Source organism: Plenodomus lingam (genome assembly GCF_022343315.1).
Source record: "Plenodomus lingam strain CAN1 chromosome Unknown contig_8, whole genome shotgun sequence".
NCBI lineage: Eukaryota > Fungi > Ascomycota > Dothideomycetes > Pleosporales > Leptosphaeriaceae > Plenodomus > Plenodomus lingam.
In genome coordinates, this window is record NW_027093972.1 from 1,126,109 (window position 1) to 1,150,216 (window position 24,108).

Here is a 24,108-nt window from a genome sequence, read left to right on the forward strand (position 1 = left end):
TGGCGCACACAACGAATTTGATAGTCGCGAATCTCAACATTCCGATCTTCAACGACAACGCCGTCGCACGCAAACCACACCAGTCATCACATTACCGTGATCAAGGATCCAGGTCGTGACTGTAACTCATTCAGCACCTTCAATTCACTACACTCCAATTTCGACATCATGTCTTACAGTATGCTATGCCTCACTACTCATCACGCCTTCACGTCTAACATGAACCCAGACAAGCCTGAGAAGGACTTCGGCGAGGGTCCCAAGATCCACAAGATCCGCATCACTCTCACCTCGCGCAACGTCAAGTCGCTCGAGAAGGTGTGCCAGGAGCTCATCGACCGTGCCAAGAACAAGGAGCTCCGCGTCAAGGGTCCTGTCCGCTTGCCCACCAAGCACTTGAAGATCACCACCCGCAAGACCCCTTGTGGTGAGGGTTCCAAGACCTGGGACACCTTTGAGATGCGCATCCACAAGCGCCTCATTGATCTCCACGCACCCACCGAGGTCGTTAAGCAGATCATCATCAACATCGAGGCTGGTGTCGAGGTCGAGGTCACCATCGCCGCATAAGCGCTTTGTTGGAAAGACATGGAGAGAAACAAGGGAGGAGTGTCATTGGTCTGATGAGGAATCGTGGTTATGAGCAGCTTACGAGCTGCTAATATCTGACAATGAAATCATGAGCAACTATGAATTGAAGACGACCAATGTGACTCTGAATTCCGAGCGACCTTGTACTCGATGCAATGAACTGCTCTGTGCATTCTCATGCATTGACTATAAGACATGTAAGATATGTTGAAGCACCGCCCCTACAAAACGTAGGTTTGGTCTTGGAAAGTACGGTGCCGTGCAATAAAGTATCCATATATCCGACTGCAGTCGCACATTCTCAAGCGTCCAATAATTGTCGCCGGAGACCGGAGATTGTTCAATCAAGTTCGACACAAGAGATGGTAGGCTACATCGAACAGTTGAAAGGTAAGCGAACGAAAAAAAAAAGAGTATGGTAGAAGAGCGAATGCCTTGACCTTTCCAAGATCATACATGGAATGTGGTGCCCGAGCAACAGAAAGTATTGTCCTTCAAGGCCATCATGTCACCAACGCCTTCGTTCCCCTGCGTGCAACCCGTCTATACCACAGACCTCGGCAGCGGGTGTCACAGTCACAGCTCCTCAAGACGCGCCAATGTTTGAAGTGTGTTTGGATTTCCATTCCTGAGACGAGTGCATCACGTCGTAGAGTAGCTATCCTCCCTGTACTATACGGATAAGACTCCGAAGCATTTACGCAAGAAAAAAGAAGCAATACAGTGATGGTGGCAATACACGCCCAAACGCCCCGCCAACATGATATAACCGATGGGCATAGCCTCAGATGAACACACTCGGTCCTACCTTGTAATCCCTACCGTGCCAGTCGCCCACCATGAGAACAGAGAGAGTCGTATAGAGACAGAAAAAGGATATCGCAAGTGCCCATCAAAGCGCAAAACTGGCTGCAAGAGCGGTGATCCGACTATAATGTTCGCGTCGGAATCTGTCGAATAGACCACAGGTCGCTAGATGGAGGAAAGATCAAAAAAGATGGTGAATAGGCTCAAGGTTGGGGTATTCACGCCTTGGCCTTTGGTGTCGTCTTCTTCGTAGGTGTTCCTTTCTTTGCTGGCGCAGCCTTCTTTGGTGTAGTCTTCTTCGTTGCTGCTGCCTTCTTGGGGGCAGCCGCCTTCTTTGGGGCTTTTGAATCAGCGGGAGCTTTGGTCTTGGTGACACGTCCAGACTTTGTCTTGCCCAGAACACGTGATACAGAGTCCTCGACAGCAGGTGCTGCTGGGGCCGTCTTGCGGGGCTGGCTAGCATTTGCCTTTGGCTTAGCAGCGGTAGCAGCCTTTTTAGGGGCGGCAGCCTTCTTCTCTGTTGGCTTCTTAGGTGCTGCTGCCTTCTTTGCAGTAGTGGCCTTGGGCTTCTGCGAAAAGGTCAGCGATGAATCGAGAGAAGCAAGATTCAGAACCTACGGCAGCGGCAGCTTTCTTGGGTGCAGCGGCTTTCTTCTCTGCTTTGGGCTTTGCATCCTTCTTGTCGGAACTGGCAGCAGACTTGGCCTCCTTCTTCGCCAGTTTCACGGGTCCTGAGGAGCCTTTGGGCCGTGTGAATTCACCCTTGTCCTCGCCAGAGGAAATGGCACGGTTGACGTGATTCCTGAACTGTGCGTCGCTCAGGTTGCTAACCTTGTTGTTGGCTTGGATGTACTTCTGAATAGCTTGTCGGCTGCATAGAGACCGGGGTTAGCGCGTTGTTCTAGGGTACAGAGTGGCAGCATGGCTCAACATCACCAACACGAGGAACTTTGGAGGGATTTGACTAACCTTGAACCATTGCGTTCCTTGAGCTGTGAGGGAAAGACAGGTTAGCAATCGGATTCCGTGGGTTTGAAAATAGGCTGGGTGCTTCGAGTCGGGGTTGGGTGGAAAGGCATGGCAGGCGCAGGTGCGGGGGCGCAATGCGCCTCAAGACATTGACTTACATTGATGATGGCGTCCTTGACCATGTCTGGAGAAAAACAGTCAGCATGGACAGGCGATCATGATGCAACAGACGCGCTCGCAGTGCGATGGGGTGGCATGGAGAGACATGTGCAGCGACATACCGATGTAGGAAGCATGAGCGGGTGCAGAGGCGGTGCCGCTCTTCTTGGGAGCGGGCGCATCGGTGGTGGACTTCTTGGGAGGCATTGTTTCGGCTTGATTTGGGTTGGATGGTGGGATAGATCTGTGACGATCTGGGTGGAACGAGGGGTCGGAGGTCGGACAGATGTGATCAAGGAGGAGACGAGGCTGGTGGTGGTGGTCGAGCAGGTAGTCACTGGGTTTGAGCAAGCCGCATGCGTTGGGCGGGGCCGGCTGTTATATAGGCGCGCCAAAACAGCCAGCTGCCGTCCAGATCAACCACACCCGACGACAATCGTCCATTCCTATTTAGGAAAGATTTTGTCCTTTCGCTGCCAATTTGATCTCAAGTCAGACTAAAGCTGCTCGATAACTGGGCGCGGCGCGACACTGGCATTCTCGTTTTTGTCGGGGTATTCCATGGCTGCTGTTCGGGAAGCGATGTCGTTCATGCCAGCTCCTTTCCCCCCATCCCCCAACCCCCAACTCGTCCCTGCACATCATCGTCCATGATGTTTTCGGCCATGGCTAGAGAATGTCGGCTGCCTCACCATCAGCAGACACATTCGGTCTTTTCTCTTGCGCAGACTTGCCACGCATGACACGAGAATGAGGATGCTGCTGCTGCTGCTGCTGCTGCTGCCCATCTACCTGTTGTTCACGTTGGCCGACCATGAAGCACGGCGCCTTCTTGCTCGCTCATGCGTTGCCCCAGAGCTTAAAATAGGACGGTCATGGGCACTCGAATCGTTTGTTGTGGAAACGACTTACGCGATCATGTTCTACCGTGCGTCCTATCACAGTTCTCATCTCACAAAGGCATCGAGAGGCAGACTTTTGTCCTTGGGTATGGCAAAGAGCTTGGTGTTTTGATCGCACACGCGTCTCTCCCCACCTCAAGCAGCTTGTAGGTTTTGACACGACCTCACCTTCTCCACAACCTCGACTGGAATATCGCTATTCTACTGTGTAAACTGTCTCCTGAAGCTCTGCTGCCTAGGCACTTGTGCGCATTCTAATTCGGAACATAATCAGAGTCTCCGCTGTCTTCGGTGGCGGCACTCTGTGACGTGGCTGTTTGTGTCAGGTGAGCTGGATTACGGGGCGGCTTGAGAATTGTCGCTACTTCTACGTTCGCTCTTTCGTCCCGTCATAAGGGATGAATTGCGACATGAACATCTTCTCCATGTTGCCAATAATCCACTAAGCTGTGTCCCTGTCTCGGGAGCATCAGGCTTTTACAACTCAGCAAGTTTGCTCGGGGGGAAATAAGCTCAGCAAATCGCGCAGGCTGACATGGCTCCACACTCAGTCACAGAGAGAAAGTACAGGACACCACTTTGCGGGTTTCTACTTCAGCATTAGTCGTGAGTATTGGCTTCAATCCCCTAAAAGAATCCATCCAAGGATGGTGATATGCCCACAAACCCGTGCCTAATGGTTTATGATGTGGCTTGTAATCCTTCAAACTCATTGAAGATAGCTAGCCGGCTGTGCCTCCTCCACAAGATGTCCACCACAACATGCTCCGCAGCACATCTTATCCAGATAGTCTGCCATCAAGATGCTCATAGTCACGGGCTTGTCATTTCTAACCCAATTGCCTATTGCATAACACGTGTTCTGTGTTATGAGGAGAGACTGCGGGCATGCGGGCATGCGGGCATACAGTACCTGCTTCTCCTGACTGACATCTTTCATTCAAAACCAAAAGCCACACAAAGAGACCCCACATAGGTAATTTCATCATCTTTATAGTCAAGGCCAGAACCTGAAGTACTCGTCGCGACTTAGGCTGTCTGGCCCATTGCGTGTGTCTCATCGAATAGTCATCTGCATCGGTCTAGCGCTGGCTCGAATAGTCAGATGATTGGTCGCAAGGGTGCCAGTCGATCAGGCGCCCGGCAGCGACAGCACCACGTCACATCAAGGAGTGAGCGTGTGTTTTGCTACGATGCACCACATTGATGTATTCGACATCTGCAATGTCTGAAAGTCATCTATTCTATTGTCAAATTGGATCTTTTCACTTTTGAGCCACTGCGTGTCGCGGATGCCTAGTAACTCACCAGGGGGCATCACCGCTTATAGCAGCTTGCAGTGCTGAATAATGAAATGATAGCGTTCAGCTTCTTAGGCTTTTGGCAACTAGACGTCTCGTCTCTATTTGAAGCTGTTGATGATATTTACAGAAGTTGAATATGGGCAAAGTCGGAAAAGTCAGGTACCTCGTACAAAGATCATGAAACTATGCGATATATAGCTATCGGTCAACGAATCCTTCCACATACGACCATAGGACACTGAAAACTAGGCTTCCCGTCCGCTCAGCCATTTATAAGCAGTGTACCGGCGGATTAGTAGTTAGGTGGGTGACCACTAGCGAATCCCCGCTGTTGTATGTTTTTTGCCAATCGAACTTCACTCAGCATGCGCACAATTTATACTCTGTGCAAGTTTGCATTTTTACAACTCCTCCTGAATTTCGCTACTTTCCCTAATATGCTTTCATGCAGATGCCACGCTTACAACCTTCACACAAGTGTGTTTTGTGAGGTGGCGTGCTTCTCACAGTAAAAGGTGGTAGCTCCATCTGAACACCCGCCCATTTTTTAAGCCTGTACGAGACTCGATCGATGTATGTCTCCTCATCAAGCTTGAATTCGCCTAACTGGTTGCAACCTTTACAGCGTTGGCCAAAGACGACAGCATTGTAATCATGTCCCAAATATCTCCTAATTGATATGGCGACTTTCCCACTAGTCCAAAAGCTTCCGTGGCATTTGGGGTTGTAGCATTTGAATTCGCCCCTGACGAAAGTGTTACATCTTCTCGTGCAATCTTCATCGCTGTCCTCGTGGTGGAACCGTATTGTGCCGATGTATTCGAGCACAGAGTTTGCAACGTTCTCATGCAGCGTTGGGTACATGCGAGAGGTCTTTGCTGCTTTCTTTGGTCGGAAGTCTTTCTTTTTTCCCATGTTTGATCGAAATCGGAATGAACACTAGGGTACTGGATCGTATTGGTCGTTCAACAAGTGGTCATGAAAGAGGGCTCTCGAAAAATGTCTACAGCGCCTGAGACGGCTCAAACGATTGCTTTAAGTAAATATATGGAGGGGCACTTGTCGCCGTGCAACAATCACCCATGAATGCTCAAGTACTGGCCCTACCGGCCAACATTCCCAGTCATGCAGCATTGGTAGTACCACTTTTGCGGCCCTGCTCCGCTGGCTAGAATCTGACAGATTCAACAGCGCTGAATTCATGTATGACGGAGACATGCAGATGAAGCGATGCCAGACTAAGTCTAAATGAAGTGCTTTCACGACATGCCAAAGGCTGAATTCCCGAAGGTATCTTTCCCATGATGTCGTACATCCATGACAGGTGTTCTGCGTGCTGTTTGTGTACCCTGTTCAACCGCAATTGTTGAACATATGTATTTCAGTAAACTTTTCTTCTTGATATTTTTATTAGTTATTGAGGCTTGTACCTTCATTGACTTCGATCCACTTGAATGGAATCCATGCTTTAGCCTGAAGCACGGGTTACTATTTGCTTGGGTTAAAGATGCCTAATTCTCATGCAGTAGGGGTAGACGATAGGGGTAGACGATTATACAATGCATGATCTAACGGAAAAAACCTCGTAACTCATTTTTATAGGTAGGTGAAGTAAGGTCGAAATTTCCAGTGAGTCTAGAATCAATCACCAAGTCAAGCATATTCTATCGTGTAACATAATATGACATATCATGTTACGATATATGTTATAAACAAAACAAGGGACGTGCAAATCCAAGTTCCAGATTCTAGCGAATACAAATATTTGTGCCGGGTGTGTACATTCATGAAGAGCACTGCTATGCGTGAATGGTCGACTATAGAGTCAGAAGTGTTTATGGACATGCTTTCACAATCTTGCAGCGACTGAAAGAGTGCTATTGGCGCACAGGAGGCTGTTGTGTAGCCAGAATACGCCTGCAATATGTGGCTCTCCAGTTGGGCCATCCGCGTTATACTGCTTCGGGAACGTTGCAATCATGAGTATTCGCAACATCCTTTATCGGGCTAGTCAGATTCATGGACACCTCTCATGTAGCATCTCAGCCAATCCCATAATCGGGAGCAATACGCTCCCCCGGATACTTCACCAAAGCAGCTAAGGGGCAATACATGGGTGCATTGCCTTCGATGCAACATCAACGAAAACATTGATCAAATATGCTAATGTACTCGTCTGCTTAGTTGCACCTTGTTCACGAGATTCAATCACGGATTTTCCATCTCCAACATTTATGAACTAGATGTCCATCTTTGTCCAATCTCGGATCAACTATGCATTCGAGAATGAACAGATCGTGGAGCTTGCTCTCAGGTCAGCTCACAGAGATAAGCATACTGGAGAGGGCAATGATGGGAACAGGGGACTTGCTCATTACGGGGTTCTAGCAATATCGATGGTAGAAACCCACAACGTTATTGTCGAAAGCGGAAAGACATTACGTGAGTTGGCGCGTGTCCGTCATCCAACGATACTAAGATCAAGTACAGATGATCTTCATGTTCGAAACCATTGGTGGAATACAAAGAAAGGTCGAGCAGCCGCGTGCAGGTCGTTAGGTTTTGAACCTTTCATCGTTAGGAGTACTCGGCAACACTATCAGTCCTTGTCTGATGCTGTGCTCGACAACGCTCTCAGTGCACTAATTGGAGCTGTTTGGCTGGACTGTGAAGACCGCGGGAAGACCACGGCTGTGACTCGTCGTACACTCTGGGAAGTGCTGCGTAGCATAGATGATGCCTTGACCAATTCCTCACTCTTGGCAGGCGAAGACAGTGCTCTAATGCAGATGAACTATGAGAAATGTGAGTTATTTGGAGATTCGCTTGCGGAATCCGGAACTCCGACGGCCAGCTTTGGGGCAGAGCTCGACGATATTGGAAGATTTGCACAAGGATGGTCCGAGTGGGTGTTTGATGACACCTGCCATGATTTTGTCCTGGAACAACCGGGGTTCTCGAACAGATCCCCACTTGACTTTCCAATTGAAACTACGAATGACCACTTGTCTGGATTTAGTCTTGTGGGAGACTCTGGCGCGTCCCTCCTAACGCTGGCCAACGCAAAAACGGGTGCCGAGTTTGAAGAAGTACCCCACAAGAGCCACGACGCCTTTGATGAGACGCCTGCCTTCTCTTCTCCAGAGGAATCACGAAATGCCAACAGAAATGCGACACCATCAAGTCCATGCTTGAAGAGAAAACGATTCCAAGGCACTCGAGGAAAGGATCATCCAATATACAGCAGCATGCTGTGCTCAGAGCAGCAAAAGTTGGATTGTGTCGCCCCACTTCGGAAAGATGAATTGGCCAGGTTCTTAGAAATCCCTCAAGTCTGTAAGCCGGAAAACAAGCCAACCATGTTGCTTCGCTTCTTGTACTTGGCTACAGGAAGTTGGCAAGTTCTTGACGACTTCCAGGGCCAACTTCGATTGGCGCGCAGCCTCCCAGTCATTTGCAGACAGCCAGGGACTGCTGCCGAGACTTACCGTGAGATTTGTCGTCTCGAAGGTGTTGAATCACTGAACATCCTCATGCGACGATACCATACCATCAATCTATGTGAGAATGAAAGAGAGGAACAGCGCCGATGCAATCAGATTATCGTGGAAACTCCCCACACAATTGGATTGCCAGGCAGATTAAACGCAGGGAATCCTATTTTGGCTCTAGATGCAAGTCTTACAGACCAGCTAGTTTACAGGATAATGCCTAATATAGAGCCCGGTTCTGAAGAATTCAAGAAGGCTCGTCGCAAAGTGAAGCGACTTCGCAAGTTGGCAAGATATCTCTACATCTTAATCGACAGCTATGGTATTGGTATTCTTGCTCTTCTGCCGTCTGGACCTTCTTTTGGGGACATTTCCTTGACTGATAATGTGTGAGTGCGTCATGGCTACATGGGAAGTTTCTGCTCTGACGCGCATAGCTTGCTGTCCATGACTGAGGTAACCTTCAATCACTTCGTTGGACTGCTACATCAGGAACAAGGTCCGCTTCTCTTAAGGCTGAGCAAATTCGTCGAAACTTCTCTGCTGGCAGTAGCAACATGTTCTTTGAGGACCCATACCACATGCCCCGTTGAACGCATAGATATTTCGTATCTGGAAAACGTTCCCAAGGGCTTACTAGACCTTAGCCAGTGTCCAGTATTCTCTGAATATTGTGTCTAGGAAATAATCCAACAAAGATCTAAAATTCTGTTATTATGCCTTCTTTCGTGAGGCTGCGATGTTGTGCAGGTCACAACTGTTCTAGTCACAACTCGGGACGAAACGCTACCGTAACGGCCCGCTTCATAGACAGAGATTAGCGCAATGACGTAGTATCAAAATGAGAATTTCCTCGGGCCGTAGTACTTGTCTATCATCAAGGATTTAATTGGTATCTCTACTCTAATTTCAACGTGATTGTCCATGCTCTAGGTCTTCTATCAATCCGCGGACTAGAAGCATCATGCTACTATATACTTCGTTGTTATCCGACTTTTGATCGCCCTCTCGAACTTCCCGACACAGTTACCGGATTGCATATCATCATCATTGTACAATTCAAATCAATTCATGATTTTCTAGCACTGTTTATTCACTACGGTAAAAAATTGTTTACTGTAGAATGGTACGCTAGGGGTTTACTATATAGGTGTAAACTGACCTCGTGTATACCCGTAAATAGGTTTAAAGTAGTGGTTTACTTTTATAGTAGGGGTTTATATTAAGTATAAAAAGTAGTTTTATTTCTATTATACGCTATAATACCTAACTAAGACTAAAAGGGGTAGAAAAGATTAGCTTCACGCTATACGCACATATAACATAATAATAAGTCATAATATTTTTACTAATAGGAGGTAGTGATAATAGGAGGTAGTAATAATAGAGGTAGTGGTGATAGAGGTGGTGGTAGAGGTAGTAGAGGTAGTGGAGGTGGTGGAGGTGGTGATAATAGAGGTGGTGGAGGTGGTGGTAGTGATAGAGGTGGTGGTAGTGATAGAGGTGGTGGTAGTGATAGAGGTGGTGGTAGTGATAGAGGTGGTGGTAGAGGTGGTGGAGGTGGTGATAGAGGTAGTGATAGAGGTGGTGGAGGTAGTAGAGGTGGTGGAGGTGGTGATAATAGAGGTGGTGGAGGTGGTGGTGGTGATAGAGGTGGTGGAGGTGGTGGAGGTGGTGGAGGTAGTAGAGGTGGTAGAGGTGGTGATAATAGAGGTGGTGGAGGTGGTGGTAGTAATAGAGGTGGTGGAGGTGGTGGTTGTGATAGAGGTGGTGGAGGTGGTGATAGAGGTGGTGGTAGAGGTGGTGGTAGAGGTGGTGGTAGAGGTGGTAGAGGTGGTGAAGAAGATTAAAGAAAGGAGGGGTAAAATACTTAGATAGTTAGTAGGAAACTAGTTATTACAATACTACGTAATACTAGTAGATTAATAGAAGTAGAAATAAAAGTAGTTTACTTTTGTGGAATACATAGTATAATAAACCCTATTTAGGTTTACTTCTTCTACCTAAACCACTTCTTAGTCTACTTTAGATAAATATGGCTACTGTAAACCGGTTTTGTACCGTAGTGATTGTCAGTCGAACTTAAGCGGTAGAGCGATAAATCTCTGTACAAATGCATAGAATTGAGAAAAGTGACCGAGTCGGTTTGATGCACAATAGCTCACAACTGGCCCATAGATCCTATCATCCTGTATAGGGTTCCAGATGTCGTGCTATTTTTCGGTATTTAGACATGTGGTCCAAGTTGACGTTCTGTGCTGGAACATTTACCCACATTTCATGTTCGATCTCGCTTACAAAATTTCATACTTGAGTGAAGAAGCTACTAAATTTGACTAGAATTTCCAAGTTCGGATTGCCTATTTATACTTGATCATTCATTCTAGACTCTCATCTTCGTGGAAAACTAGTGCTCTGACTTCGATGCTCTCACGACCTTCTTTGTGCTCAGTACCCGGAACATGGAACGCGGTGTGTGGAACCCTTCTTGCTCTGCCATCCAGTTTTGAATCAAAGCACTTGAATATCAAGACTTCATCTGGCGTAAGTCCAGACTTGTAAAACCATCTACACTGAATTAGCCGCGGCCATCAACTCGCGAAATCGCAAAACTTACCGATGCCCCGGATCATGCTTTACCGAGTAGGTTTCTCCCTTCCGATCTGGGTATATCAACTCCGTCACAACCAAGCTCTTGTCATCGACGCTGCCTGCATCCGCCACAGCAAGCGGGTCGCGTTCGATCGTCTTGATCGGACGCCAGACATTGATGATCTGTACACGGCTGCGCTGCAACTTCTCCGCCTCTTCGGGCAGATGGTATCGGACACGCGAGAATGCGGCTGCGTCCGTTTGATCGATATGTACTTCCTGCACAGGGCCGCGAATAATGCGGTCATTTGGGCTGTCACCGGGCAATTGGCGGCGGACGTTGTGGTCGAAGGCGAAGACACGTGATGCACCAGTACTGCCTTGGATCAGCAACCCTCCCCGCATGAGAGATATGAGAACGGATACTCACACATTTTTCAAGAGCTGCTCAGTCTCGGCATAGTACCCAGTCTTGATTTTTTCATCATCGACAAAGTCCTTCTCCTGCGCAGTGTGGCAATAGAACTGGAAGCCGTTCTTATCCAGCGTGAAATCTTTTTCTCGGCCTCTCACATCATGGACTGTGACAGGATGGAGTTCAGAGGGTTGCTGATACGTCTCGGGCCGGTCGATGTATGATGGCAATGGTGGTGAGCCATCTTCGTTCGGTTTGTAGTAACGAAGTAAGGTCTGTACGTCTTGAGGGTTGGAGTTTGCGGTCGATGTTGCGTCCTGAAGAGTTTGAAGATTTTGCGTATGCGTAGCAGAGGGTGGGATTGTTGCTGCTGTCGCCATTGTGTAAATTGAATATTCCAGTCTTGAGTGTATGGTCTTCGCTTGCAACGTTTGAAGTTTGTTTGGTATACTCAAGAGGAGCCTTTTGAGGCCCTTATATACACCAGATTGTGTATAGTATGGTCAATGTGTTGCCGAATGAAATGTCGGCTTTTGACCTTCCCCACGACACGCAATGTGGTAGAAATTAGAAGAATCAGCTTTGAAATACAGTCAGACGCGGTCGTAAGGCCCATCAGAAACCCATGCTTGCAGACTGAAGATGTTATGAGGGTGACCATTGGCCGCTTGATCGATTTGATTAGAAATGATGCAAAGCCCTCAGACAAGCAGTCTGATATCTGGCCAGTGAAGATGCATCACAGATGGTCATGTGCGACATGGCAAATATAAGCATTCAATTTTTTATAGGATTCTCGGACAATACAAGAGATGATGGGGACATATGCACTGAGTCAGCCAATGTTGCAGTTTATTGTTTATCCGTTGAGGAGCACATCTCCCTCTCCAGACCTACTTGTTTAGGTATCAAATGTTCAGTTGGATTTATCTCCCAAAAGAAACAATTTGCCAGCATCTGGCCGCGAAGCGAATAGTGCAAGTAGAGGTCCTTGCTCGTCTGAGAACAATCCGCCTTGAGATATTACGGTAGCAAGCGCGAATCGAACAGCAATGAGAACTGCGATGTGGGAAAGGAGCGCACCGAAGCAGCAAATGTATTTACATTTGTCAGCGGCGCATCATAATGACGTTAACTAATACGGTGTCGGGTGTAAGATGCAGTGACGTGATGGCGTTTCCCTAAGAAGTGACTGGCGCGAGGCAAGCACGTCAGAACGCAACAGGGCCCGCGATACAAGAAAACAACGACATTCATGGCATAGCACAATGGCGATGTGCACTTGGTCAATCAAGAATCAAGAGTCGCAGGCGGCTTTACGAACCCATTCCCATCTCTCCACACACATGAGCGATCATGAACACCCAATGAAAGCGCATTAGCAACTGGGATGATCCCCACAATTGCTTAGAAACACCATGGAATGAAAAGATGACGAACTTCTCTAGAGTAGCCTGGTGGGTGAGCGCGTGGACGGCGTTGACCGCGCTTTTACGGGTAATACAACTTTCCAGAGCTCATCTAGCTACCAGATAATTTAAAGTGAGTGCGTTGGTTCATCTTGCTTGGATGGCCGAAGAGCTCATTATATTATCACAGTGTGCACCGTGGTTCCAACTCAATGTCTCCACTTCACACGGCCAGGAACCCCTCCCTGAGAACAATGACGCGGATCCTTGGCTCATAGAAAATACTGGCAAGAATTACTCTCAGCACGCAAAAGTTGGTTACGTCAACTGGTACAAGGACTACCAGCTTGTCACAAGAAGCCCAAGGAAGGGATGAGCTTTCGAAGGAGCCTCGCACATTCTTCCTGGCTCATATGTTGAGGAATATGACGTCTAAGCCTAACACGACGTAGTTTATTTTTGCGTCTCGGGGCAAATTATGGACACGCTTGCATGTCACAAGATGCACTTCGCGTACGACATACGTTGATGTGAACGTGACTTGCATCTCAAAAGGTGCGCCAGGCCGAATGAGTTGCGGCGTCGATGCCATTAGACGAAGGCCAAATCCTCCAGCCGACCCAGATTTGAATTTACTGGATTACACCCAACAGTCTTTCAATAGCTTCACCTACGGTACTTGATGGATGTACTCGATGAGAGTCAGCCTGAGTCTGGTGGGGGGAGCGTGACGGAAGCTTACATCGAGAATTCGCTAGGCGCATTCACGAAGGCGATAGGCCATCGTAACATTACAGAGCTCGGCTACCTTGACATTAAGACGTTCGAAAGTCAATTCTCGCTACTGAGGAACACCCTGTGGAAAGTTGCGTGGAGTCAAGAAAGCGTCATAGGTGGCGCCTTGGTTCCACCGATGATCGGAACTAACATCTCTCCCCTAGAAGCATAGCGAAACACGACGTCCCGGATCGTATATCTTTTACCGGCAGTGTATGTCATTGACCGCTTCTGGCTCTCCATTCACTTCGTATCCGTCGGCGTCATGTTCATGGCGGCTGTCTTTGCGCTCGCCATGCGCGCCATGTGTCGCGCTCCTGTGGTACTAGGTTTTGTAAGTAGCCTAACAAGGGACTCAATATACTTTGAAGACCCTATGATATATAAGAATGGCACAGAAAACGGAGCACAGAGGGCTAAGAGATTAGAGAGCATAAGGATTATGGTCGGGGATATTCAGTGTGACATAGAAGGGCTAGGAAGATTGCATGTATGCCTGCAATTACTGGGAGGAGAGTAGAAGTAAAGAGGTGGTATGAATAATTTAAATTTTGCAGCTCCATCCCTAAGGTAGGTACAACTACAATCCTAACAAGAATGGGCAAAAGGTTAAGCTTGATTTAACCTTATCCCCTTTTCCACGCACTAATTACCTCAGTAAATCTCTAAAAGCTTTAAAACTATTACTAGGGATAAGGCCCTACCACACCTAATATAGTCTACATTTCTTCAGTAGGGTATAAATTTAGCAGTTAGATGGGCGACCACTCGCGAATCACTGCTGTTGTACGTTCCTTAAAAAGAAATTGCGTACAAAACAATTCGATACTTCCATCATCCCATGCTCAACTGATGTCACAAAGCACAGGACCTGTCAGCAATGTGTAAAATTAGAGGGTATGCGATGTTCAGTCGAGAGAGAACAAGCATCTTTTAAGCTACTGTGTATCAGAGTCAGCGTGAAGGGGAGCACAAGCATGTAGCATCTTGCGTGTGCCTTTTACCAGGTCAGCTATAGTTGGCGATCTTTACTGCTGAATCTTATAAGCTCGTTGTAGGAATGAATAGGTGATGTGTTATGGTATGATGAACAATATCAACTCGAACCTGCAGATGTCATGGTTACCCCTATTTTTTAATTGTAGTTAAATTGTGATTAAACTAGCGCAGAATTGTGGATAACATGACGACGAAAGACACGCACTCCATTTAGATTACGAAGACTTACACAGGCAACCCACTCTCCAACCACTGTAGAGCCAGTACGGTGTACAGGTTATACGAGGACCTGACGAAAGGGAAAACATTGCGTTGGAAATGCTCTGCATTGGTCAAAAATGCTTAGGCACCGCAGTAAACACGAACGATCTTCCTGTCAAATCTTCCAAGCAGAACTTCACCGCCATTTCACCATTTGACATTTCGTATCACGGGAAATTACAGGGCCTTCTCTTCGTGTGAGGTTGGATCATGGTATACAGAAAAAGTGGCGACTCCTGTTGTTGCAATAAATTATTTGCCACGAAAACGACCAGCGTATTACACTCAACACTATCTGGACACAATTCTGTAGGTACCGTACCACTGTCTCTTCAGCAGCTCTAAAATTAGTGATGAGAGCTTGTGGATCTACGGTACTATTCCTTGATGTACGGATTTTAGTGCTGCACGGAGCAATGCGGCTGTGTCCATGACGTCCAATGTCCATTGAGCTGGTAGGGCTGGACAACGCATATGGATATGGTGACAGGGCTTTTGCTGATCGGTAAACCTTCCGGCCGCTCTTCCGCAAATCTTATGGGTCCAGCTGCGCCGTGATGTGCAGAAAATAAAGATCTCAAGGAGGATGATCTCAACGCACAATCACGAACGTCCACGAAGTTCCCATGCAATACGATGAAATGATGGATGCTAGTTGCTGTACCCACTCTTCTGATAGGCCCTCACATGGCTTTCGACTTTCGAGTTCGTATGCACAAGCAAACACCAGACACTTTGGCAGGCTGTGCTGACGTGTCGGTACCTTCTCCGTCACAGGAGAAAGGGGTGTGGCCGAAGCAATACGAAAGAAAGCCCGCGAGTGTTGTCTCTTCCGATGTTTCCTTGACGCACATGAGGCCAACAAGGAACAGCTGGCTACCTACCTACAGTACCTAGCATATGGTACGGTACGCGTCGTCGGGGGTACCTTGGCGGCCATGGTGTACTGTGTCTATTTTTGGACGCACAGGCACTGTTTTGGTCAGTCATGACATTCAGAAGCAGCATTCGAAACTGTATTGGGGGGCGAGCTAGCCCAAGTCTACTGAGCTACTCACTAGAGGCTGGGGCTTGTTCGGCCCTTGTGCAGACTCAGTGGCAAGCCAAAACGTCACAATTTTTGCTTGGCGGATGCCGTCCCTGTGAAAGCAATGGATACTAAACCCTACCAAAGACTGCGGGCGAATGTGTATGGGTGACGAGGAGCATGTGCGCCGGCTGTGGCGGACTGGGGAAAGACAGTGCGTGGAGCACTGTGTCCATCGTGTCCGGTGTAATGGATGATCTCACACGGTTACACCGAGGCGGTTGGGCCGAGCTCACCAACCTCATCGCGCCGACCAGAGGTGAGATCTCCAGGGAGCTACTGGCCATGCAAGTGGGGATGATACGAGGCTGCTTTGCTATATAACACTCCTGCTCTTTCTCCCTTGGTTATCATCATCCAACTCACATCCACATCCACAACTACAAATCATTCGTCTAATACCAACACTCGTTGCTTTATTTCCACTCAACTAACAAACATCCAACCACATCATCAACATGAAGTTCACCGTCGCTTCCGTTCTCGCTGCCACCGCGGCCGTTGTTTCCGCCTCTCCCTGTGCCGCTCCTAAGCCTCAGACTGAAGGCACGAACACTGCTACCAACAACGATGCCGTTTTTACGCTGAGAACCGCCAAATCTGGTGGCGATATGCCGGTCCAGAACAGGCCCATCATCGCCGTCAACCGTAGCCTCGCGTTCGGACCTTTGCAGAACGCAAGTGCCATTTGCGATGGTCCCGTTCCCGGTGCGGCCAACTTCATGCTTCAAGATGGTCGCCTCAAGCTCTACACCAAGGACGAGGAGCAGACTGTCAGCATCGATGCCAGTGGCATGGGCCAGGGCAATGTCCATTACCTTAATGGTCCCGTCCCCCCTAGCAACGATGCCCCCGACGCGCCCACCAATGCCCAAGACAAGACCAAGACATTCAGCCTCAGCGCCGATGGCGGTCTCGAATTTCTCAATGAACCCAAATTCCAGGCCTGTCCCGGACAGAACGATACATGGTACATCTGGTACAAGGTCGTCGACAAGCCCGCTGGCCAGGAGGGCTGCGTCGATGTCCTCCTCAAAAGCTCACCCTCTGAGCAACTCGTCAAGTGCCAGTACAGCAATGACGCCGCCAAATAGGAAGCTTTGTCAGAGCGTGAGAGTTTGGTTCTCATGATATTTTGTACCTACACGCCACGTAAGATGTTTGCACACATCAGTATGGTCGCTCCCTATACTCGATACAAATAGACTATAATATAATACACCAATGTAGAAATGGTTGCTTTCATCTCCTGCTACTCATTTGTGCCACTCGCCTTGATACTGTTTTTGATATCGCATGTGCCTGCTTGTTTGGGTCTCTATACCTACCATGTGTCCCCACCCAGCCCGGAAAAGTTGATAAAATGATCAGTCAAGTTAGCTGTCCATTAGTCCCCGCCTTTACACATCCGTGCATGAACACCCGCCAAACGCCTCTCCACTCACACACATCCACATCTAAACAGCGCTCTAACAGCAAAAACTCAAAAGATCAATCGTCAAATATCGGCGCAACCTCACCATACGATTCCCAACCGCTTGATCCACAAGCATGATACCATATCCCCCCCCCCAACCCTCTCAGACGCCAAAAACATGCTCCAAGACGACGAATCGCAACTCAATGTGCTAGATGATGGTCGATTGTGTAGTTAGGTACAGTACCTGCCTAGTCGTAAACCTGCCTGCCTTTTGATAGCACGACAAATACACAAATTTGACAATGGATGTAGGATTGAGATAGCGTGTCATACCACACAAAACATGAAATAATACGCCACAAGTGACTTTAGTACACATTTACATTCACATCCACATAGCCTAGAGTATTCAGTCTAACCTAATCCCCTAACCCTACTCATCGCCCTGTCTCGCATTGAGATGACCTGGAAACTCACTTGCAGTGCCTGATAGACACCTCTAACCCATCTTGCATTTTTGCTTGAACAAAACAAAAACAAGACCCAAAAACAAGAAAACATATTTTTTCTTTGCCGCAAGGCTACCAAACCCTAATCAACCCTACTATCCTACTATCCCCCTCCCTACCAAAACAACAACAACACCACCTACCCCAAAACGCCGAGAAATAAAAAATTACATCATCATCATCTCGGAAATCATATAGTTACAACTCGTTAGTATAAGACATGTGCATCAAAAAAAATCCCAGCTAGTTAAGAAATAGTAGAAACATGTGCATCAAAAAAATTCCCAGCTAGTTAAGAAATAGTAGAAAGGTATAGTAAAGTTGAAATAGAAACAGATAGTATTGTTGCACATATTGACACACGAACCCTTGAAAAAGGCTAGAATTATAGACATGCAATAACACATCCTCCTTCAGCTCGAGCAGCTCTAGCGGAGTGAAAAGGATAAAGTATATAAGCTACCCAATCTTCATCTCCATCCACTTCCACTATCCACTTTAGCCATCATCTCAGCCAAACCCACTACACAATCCACAATTCACGGAAAAACAAAGATAAAAAAAAACATTATATTAACCCCACTACTAAAAAGTCCCAAAACCCCAAACATGCCTGGGCCCAACTTTCAGTCCAGAACAAAACAACAAAAGAGGCACCACCACGCAAGCTATGCAAAAAATAAAGAGGGTGTGTGTGTACATTCAAGGTGACCGACTATATTTCAACAAAGAAAAAAGATGCACAGGAAACAAGGAGTTTCGCAGCAAAGAAGACTACAAACTCATTCCAGGGACCGATTCTCTCATCTACAACAAAATCATAGCCATGCCAGAGGCAACGGCTCCGAAAACATAGAGACCGAGGCTAAAGGCACCCGTGCTCAAGACAGGTGCCGAGAGCCCAGAGGCAGCACCAGTCGAGTTGGAACCGGAGCCGGAGCCAGATCCACCATTGGAGCTGCCACTGACAACACCGGTACCTTGAGCACCAGCCGCTTGGAGGAGGGTTGAGCAGCCAGAAGCAGTGGGTGTAGCAACGGCAACCTTGGTGGTGGCCTTGCCCTTGAAGTTGCATCCACCGTTGACGGCCTTTGCGTAGGCGTTGGCAGCAAAAGAGAGCTGCTCCTTGTTCGAGCACATGCTATACGCGCCATAAGGACCGGTGGTAGCGTTCTTGTTGATACCGGCGCAGTACTCTCCATCCTTGAGACCGCAGATGAAACCAAACATGTCACCAAAGTCATCCTCCTCGGTCTTGTCGGCGACAACGCAGCTGAGAGTGTCCATCATGCAAGAGCAGAGGTCTGCGTTCGCGGCAGGAGGAAGGGGATCCGACTCAGCTTCCCACTTGGCGGCCGTAACCTTGGGGCAAGTAGCAGCAGCCGTGTTGCTAGGGGTGTAAGAGTCCATTTTGACACCGACGGGCGTGGCCTTTGCAATCTGCTTGGACAGGTTGTCAAAGTCCTCGTTGGTCTTGACTTTGCCGTTGGAAATGGAGGCGAGACCTATTGAAATTAGCTCGGGAATAGGCAGGTTGGCAAAAAAGAATTAAACCTACCAAACTGGTTCGCCTCTTCAAAGTACATGTAGACGATACCACCGGACCAAACGCCCGTCATCTGTTTGCCGTAAAGAGCGCCGACTTCCGTGAACTTGCGAGGGCGAGGGGTGTTGCAACCATATTCGGCGAAGAAGACGGGCACATTGTACTTTTCAAAGTTCTTGGTCTGGACATCAAAGCCCGACTCTGTGAAGGAGGAGTCGCCGCACCACGAGTAGATGTTGTAACCCCAGAAGTCAATGGATTCCTCCGGCTTTCCGCAGTTGAAGTAGTTGGCCATGTTCTCGCGAATCTCAGCGTCATCATTGGTAGCATACCCGACGCCAATCTCTCGGTAGTTCTTGCTCTTGATGTAAGCCTTGGTGTCACGGACGGCAGCCTTGACGAAAGCACTGGCGACTGTGTTGTTGCCTTGGTTGGAGACCTCGTTGCCAGCGAAGAAACCCATGGTGTTGTCATACTTCATGAGCTCGTCCACGACACTGGTGTAGCGTTTGAACAGGTCAACGGTCCATCCAGGGTCATCACGGTTGATCGAGAGGCCGGGCTCGGACAAATCCGCAATGACATAGATTCCCGCATCTGCCAGAGCTTGCATGCATGTCTTGTGGTCCTTGGATGGGTCGATGGCATAGACACGGATGATGTTTGTCTGGAGTTTCTTGAGATATTCAATATCCCGCTTGCAGGTTTCCGAGTCGGCCAGGGGGTCGGTGATCTTGAGGCTGTCGGTATCGGTCTGTGTGGAGTTTGAGTTGATCTCCTCTGCCTGATGTCAGCTTGCGTCCAGGTGGAGAGCGAGAGGAACGCATACGTTGGTAGGCAATGCCTTTCATAAAACTGGCAATATGTTAGGGACAGGCAACTTGATGAGAGGGAGAGGTGCTGGTGAGGCTTACAATTGCTCTCCGCTATTCTTGTGGAAGAATTTTTGGCCCTGCAGATGGGTAAGTTGGGGCGCCAGATGCTGTTTGCCAGGGTGCGACGGCGTACCTTGATAACGATTGGGTCGATGGCGGCCTGCACGCCGGCGAGCAGGGCCGTGGTAGCAATGAGTCCGCGCATGTTGATAAGGATGGCACAAGAATGTCCAAGACGTGAAGTCGGTGTTGGCAAGTGCTTGGGTGGAGGCGCCGAGAAAGAAACGATAATGAGCGTCAGGAAGGGTGGATTGAGAAGGCGCGGGTGTCGTCGGGGTCAAGGAGCGTAGCGCAACAGGCAAACGGGCTGATTGCAAAAGAGTGAATATTAAGTAGGGTGGGAAAGACGGACTGGTAAAACGCAGAGGCTGACTGAAGAAACGGCGATGAGGCAGCCAGAGTGAAAGAATGCGAGGGCAACAAGCTTCCTTCAAGAGGGACCAGCAAGGGTCAAGCTTGCCCCTGGCACTAGCCCTGTTTCGCATTCCTGGCCCAAGCGCTTGGCCTGAAGGTGAGTGGCGTGGCGTGGCGTCGAGCGGTGACATCCAATAGGGATGCACTCGACGCCAGGCCGTCTCAGCCAGGCGATGGGAATTGGGAAGGGCCTGTGGTCGAGGGCAGAACAGTTGGATGGAAATCAGTAGCCGAATGTGCGGTCGGGTAGTTGGACGTTGGTCGCAATCGCATAGGCCTCTCGTCGGAGCCATGCGTGGAGACTTTGGCAGGACCCTGACACCTTTTGACGCGTACGCGCAATTTCCCTGCACCCCACTGCGAGAGGGCTGTCTGCCCCACCGCGGACAATGCTACTAGGAGTACCGGCGGCGATGTTGTATAGGGACTTTTTGGTGGCCTCAGACTGGCCCAGGATGGAGGCCAAGTACGGTAGAGTATGTACATACTGTGTACCTGGTACTGGAGTAGGTAAGTCATTCGTCTCCAGCCTTGAGCCGACAAAGAGCGGGCTCTGTGGCTGGACTGTGGCTGTGGCGCAGTCAAAGAGGCCAGTAGAGTAGTACTTCCAGTACTTCCATGACCAGCTATACCGGTAGACCAGTGAGCCCCCTTGAAAGCCTCTGGAGGGATTAAGTGCAAGCAAGCCTTCTTCGCGCTGCCCGAGTGGTCACCATGATGCGAACAGAGTACTGAGTGGTGAGAGGGAGTACATGTGTCTGTCTTGCTGAAGACCTGCATTCTCAACTCTGAGTGCCTAGCTTGTCATGTGTACACACACACACACACACACACACTGCTAAAAGAAGGAACGATGGGCGTGATTGGCTGGTGCGCGTGTGTGTGTGTGTATTGTAGAGTAGAGCAGTCTAGGTAGTACAAAGTACGTTACGTACAGTATTGCTAACGAATCAGGGTTTTTTTTTTCTTTGGGTGCACTTGTGTTGTGTTGGGAACTTGCTTTCCACAAAACGTCGACTCGCACCAGAGCAGGCAGACTGCTGTTACAGATGTGGTCGCCTCGAGCTGGAGGGTGCAAACAGCGCAGACTCTCCTCTCTACTACATGGGTCCTTGTTCCAGGGGAGTCGACAATATGTGATAGAGTGTCAGATGATATGCCAAGGGTGGTTGACGGTTCCCATGTCGTCTTTGTACCATGCTGTATTTTGCAGGTACAGTAGGTACTGTACACATACTAGGCAAGTCATTCCATAACAGAGTCGAGGCGGGGCAGCCATTCAAGGCATCTTTCATCTAAAATGGCCATATGCAGGTTTCAGGAGAAGAGGGCGGTACAGGCCCAGCTTTGTAATGACGGCAAGCTGCTCGGATGCGCGAGACTGACAGCAACCGCTCTCTCGCGCGACATGGGGGGGGGGGAGAGGGACGAACATGGACATTGCAGGCGGGCGGGCGTGGAACATCCGGTTTCCATCCCATCCCGGGGCCAGGTCTCAACAGTTCGTTGGCGGCCATAGCACGGTCAGCCCCCTTTGCTTTGCTTTGCTTTGCTTTGCTGGGGGCGTGGGGGTAATGCCCAGGGCCCACTGCCTAGGTACTTACTAGACAGTACATACACATAGTATGTATTTATTGTATTTGTACTTGTATGTACATACTGTGTACTGAGCAGTGGGCAGTCGACGACTCAGCACTGCCTACTCTAACTCTGCTCAGGTGTCACACCAAGCAACCGTTTGACCTAGGGCGAAACGGGAGCGGCGCCACAGGGACAGCTCATTGGCCATTGGCGATTGGGCCTTGTCTGATAAGGGACGCCTATCTGTCGCTGTCGTCGCGCCGTCTGTCCCGCCCCTTCAAGGTTTGCCTCTGATCTGCGCGGGCTTTTTTTTCACACACCTTCTGCACTGTCCAGTGTCCAGTCAAGACGACAGTAGGTACGTACTACTACTACTACTAGGTATGGTACAGTTACCGGTAGTAGAGTAGTTCTAGTAGGTAGCGTGCACGTCACCTTTGCCTTGTTCCGTCCGGCCATCGGTCTGCACCGTCGTGACGTGCTCTTTGCGTGGAGTCAGTGTAGACATGGGATCGAAGCTGGCAAGGAGGGGAGGGCCTGGTGGCGAAAGACAGTTGACAAAGAAGCAAAAGAATCGAGGGGCGGCCAAAAGGACTGCATCACAAACAAGCACGCGACACCGACATACCTGTAGGTACATGATGCCGTCTTCTACAGACAATCCCCTGTTCATGTCAAAGTACTTGTTGCCAAACACATGCAAAAACATGTACAAAGTATCTAGAGGTACAAGGCGGCGGCAGATACTGTACTCTAATCGATAATGCGGGAGATCGGGCTTCCCAACCAGATGGATGCGCCGTGTGCCTGTGAACCTGTTTTGCTTTGCCCCCCCCCCCAGCATTCCCGCCACAGCTCGCAACGCACGCGACGAACAGCACGACGAAGATCGATGGCTGCTCATGTTGCTTGACTGGCCCGTTGCTTGCTCCTTGCTGCTTTGAAATGACCCAACCGTCATGTCCATACTTGCTGTCCATACTTCTTTCTCAAGTATCTACATCCCATCTGCTATGCTGTTTTTAGAGAGGCGAGACCGCTTGGTGCTTTGACTGGCCAAGTCATAGGCTGGTCGGGACGCGTGAATGGCTGGCGGAAGGGGACCCATGCGCAGCCTCTCTGACGGCCTTAGCCCAGCTTGGCGTGGTGCCTCTCATTTTCAGGGGAACGTCCTAAAAAGCCTTTTACCGCGATTGCGTCCGCATTCCTCGCCGAAGCTCACTCTCTCGCCCCCCCCCCTCGCCCCCAACCCAAAATCCAAACTCCCTTCTTCCTCCTCTTTCTTGTTTCTTCCCACCCTGCCTCTCGTTTTGTCGTCTGGAGGTTTGATTCCATCTGTTCCACTGTTCTCTCCCTCTCCTGCCCCCCCCGCAAAACCAACACAGCAGAGGGGAGCCGCCAACCACCAACACGCCTAATTTCACTCCCGCCTTGCAGCAAGCAGCAAGCGCCGACTCGCCGCCCGTCTCACCTGGCAACCACAACCGACGGCAGCTGCGTCCAGCACCATTCACTCGTTAGCTAGCACGACACAACACAATACCACACCTTTGCACACCCCTTCCCATCAACTCCCTCCCAACCACGCAGCAGGCACGAGCAGGCCCGGTGCAACATCGACTTCGTTGGCTCTTGGGGTAGACACTCGGCCTCCGTTTCACACTTTCATCCGCCGATTGCCTCCCTCGCTTCCGCGCCAACACTCGTTCAACTGCATACAACACCCAACCGCCCGCGCTCGCCACAGCACCCACCCCCTTTCTACCGCAACATCGCGCGGCAGCCATTGAAGCTCAATCGAACAAGTAGTACTGCCGCTCCTAATGCTCATTGTTTGAGGTACGCCCTTCCGACGCCTCTTGTTTCAGTAGGGGCCCGTGCTCGTCACCCGACACTTGTTGACAGCTTGTCTCACAGATTTTACATCGTACTCTAATCTA

At 49.3% G+C, this 24,108-nt stretch overlaps 10 protein-coding genes across 10 annotated transcripts; 5 read left to right on the forward strand and 5 right to left on the reverse strand.

The window, feature by feature from the left end:
- Positions 1-34: 34 nt before the first annotated feature.
- Positions 35-1,134, forward strand: RPS20 (40S ribosomal protein uS10). The gene is made up of 2 exons (XM_003841771.2): positions 35-178; positions 230-1,134. Exons 1-2 carry the CDS (start codon positions 169-171, stop codon positions 568-570), a joined length of 351 nt encoding a protein of 116 aa, XP_003841819.1. The 5' UTR covers positions 35-168; the 3' UTR covers positions 571-1,134.
- Positions 1,135-2,901, reverse strand: IAQ61_010441 (uncharacterized protein; the record flags this gene model as incomplete). The annotated part of the gene is made up of 5 exons (XM_003841773.2): positions 1,135-1,967; positions 2,017-2,269; positions 2,368-2,390; positions 2,526-2,551; positions 2,649-2,901. Coding segments are annotated over 5 exons (906 nt in total), but the record flags the coding sequence as incomplete, so codon positions are not given.
- A 2,263-nt stretch (positions 2,902-5,164) lies between these two features.
- IAQ61_010442 (uncharacterized protein) lies at positions 5,165-5,596 on the reverse strand (the record flags this gene model as incomplete). Its single annotated transcript, XM_003841775.2, has 1 exon — positions 5,165-5,596. The coding sequence occupies one exon, from the start codon at positions 5,594-5,596 to the stop codon at positions 5,165-5,167; it is 432 nt and encodes a 143-aa protein (XP_003841823.2).
- A 1,379-nt stretch (positions 5,597-6,975) lies between these two features.
- On the forward strand, positions 6,976-8,616 carry IAQ61_010443 (uncharacterized protein; the record flags this gene model as incomplete). The annotated part of the gene is made up of 1 exon (XM_066098787.1): positions 6,976-8,616. The coding sequence occupies one exon, from the start codon at positions 6,976-6,978 to the stop codon at positions 8,614-8,616; it is 1,641 nt and encodes a 546-aa protein (XP_065951332.1).
- Positions 8,617-10,601: 1,985 nt separating this feature from the next.
- On the reverse strand, positions 10,602-11,610 carry IAQ61_010444 (uncharacterized protein; the record flags this gene model as incomplete). Its single annotated transcript, XM_003841777.1, has 3 exons — positions 10,602-10,791; positions 10,841-11,191; positions 11,246-11,610. 3 exons carry the CDS (start codon positions 11,608-11,610, stop codon positions 10,602-10,604), a joined length of 906 nt encoding a protein of 301 aa, XP_003841825.1.
- A 1,711-nt stretch (positions 11,611-13,321) lies between these two features.
- Positions 13,322-13,588, forward strand: IAQ61_010445 (uncharacterized protein; the record flags this gene model as incomplete). The annotated part of the gene is made up of 1 exon (XM_003841779.2): positions 13,322-13,588. One exon carries the CDS (start codon positions 13,322-13,324, stop codon positions 13,586-13,588), a length of 267 nt encoding a protein of 88 aa, XP_003841827.2.
- Positions 13,589-16,221: 2,633 nt separating this feature from the next.
- Positions 16,222-16,857, forward strand: IAQ61_010446 (uncharacterized protein; the record flags this gene model as incomplete). The annotated part of the gene is made up of 1 exon (XM_066098788.1): positions 16,222-16,857. The coding sequence occupies one exon, from the start codon at positions 16,222-16,224 to the stop codon at positions 16,855-16,857; it is 636 nt and encodes a 211-aa protein (XP_065951333.1).
- A 1,642-nt stretch (positions 16,858-18,499) lies between these two features.
- Positions 18,500-20,318, reverse strand: IAQ61_010447 (uncharacterized protein; the record flags this gene model as incomplete). Its single annotated transcript, XM_066098789.1, has 5 exons — positions 18,500-19,197; positions 19,251-20,018; positions 20,068-20,093; positions 20,153-20,190; positions 20,247-20,318. 5 exons carry the CDS (start codon positions 20,316-20,318, stop codon positions 18,500-18,502), a joined length of 1,602 nt encoding a protein of 533 aa, XP_065951334.1.
- Positions 20,319-20,749: 431 nt separating this feature from the next.
- On the reverse strand, positions 20,750-21,367 carry IAQ61_010448 (uncharacterized protein; the record flags this gene model as incomplete). Its single annotated transcript, XM_066098790.1, has 1 exon — positions 20,750-21,367. One exon carries the CDS (start codon positions 21,365-21,367, stop codon positions 20,750-20,752), a length of 618 nt encoding a protein of 205 aa, XP_065951335.1.
- A 1,760-nt stretch (positions 21,368-23,127) lies between these two features.
- IAQ61_010449 (uncharacterized protein) lies at positions 23,128-24,104 on the forward strand (the record flags this gene model as incomplete). Its single annotated transcript, XM_066098791.1, has 3 exons — positions 23,128-23,211; positions 23,694-24,007; positions 24,086-24,104. The coding sequence occupies 3 exons, from the start codon at positions 23,128-23,130 to the stop codon at positions 24,102-24,104; spliced, it is 417 nt and encodes a 138-aa protein (XP_065951336.1).
- Between the last annotated feature and the right edge of the window lie 4 nt (positions 24,105-24,108).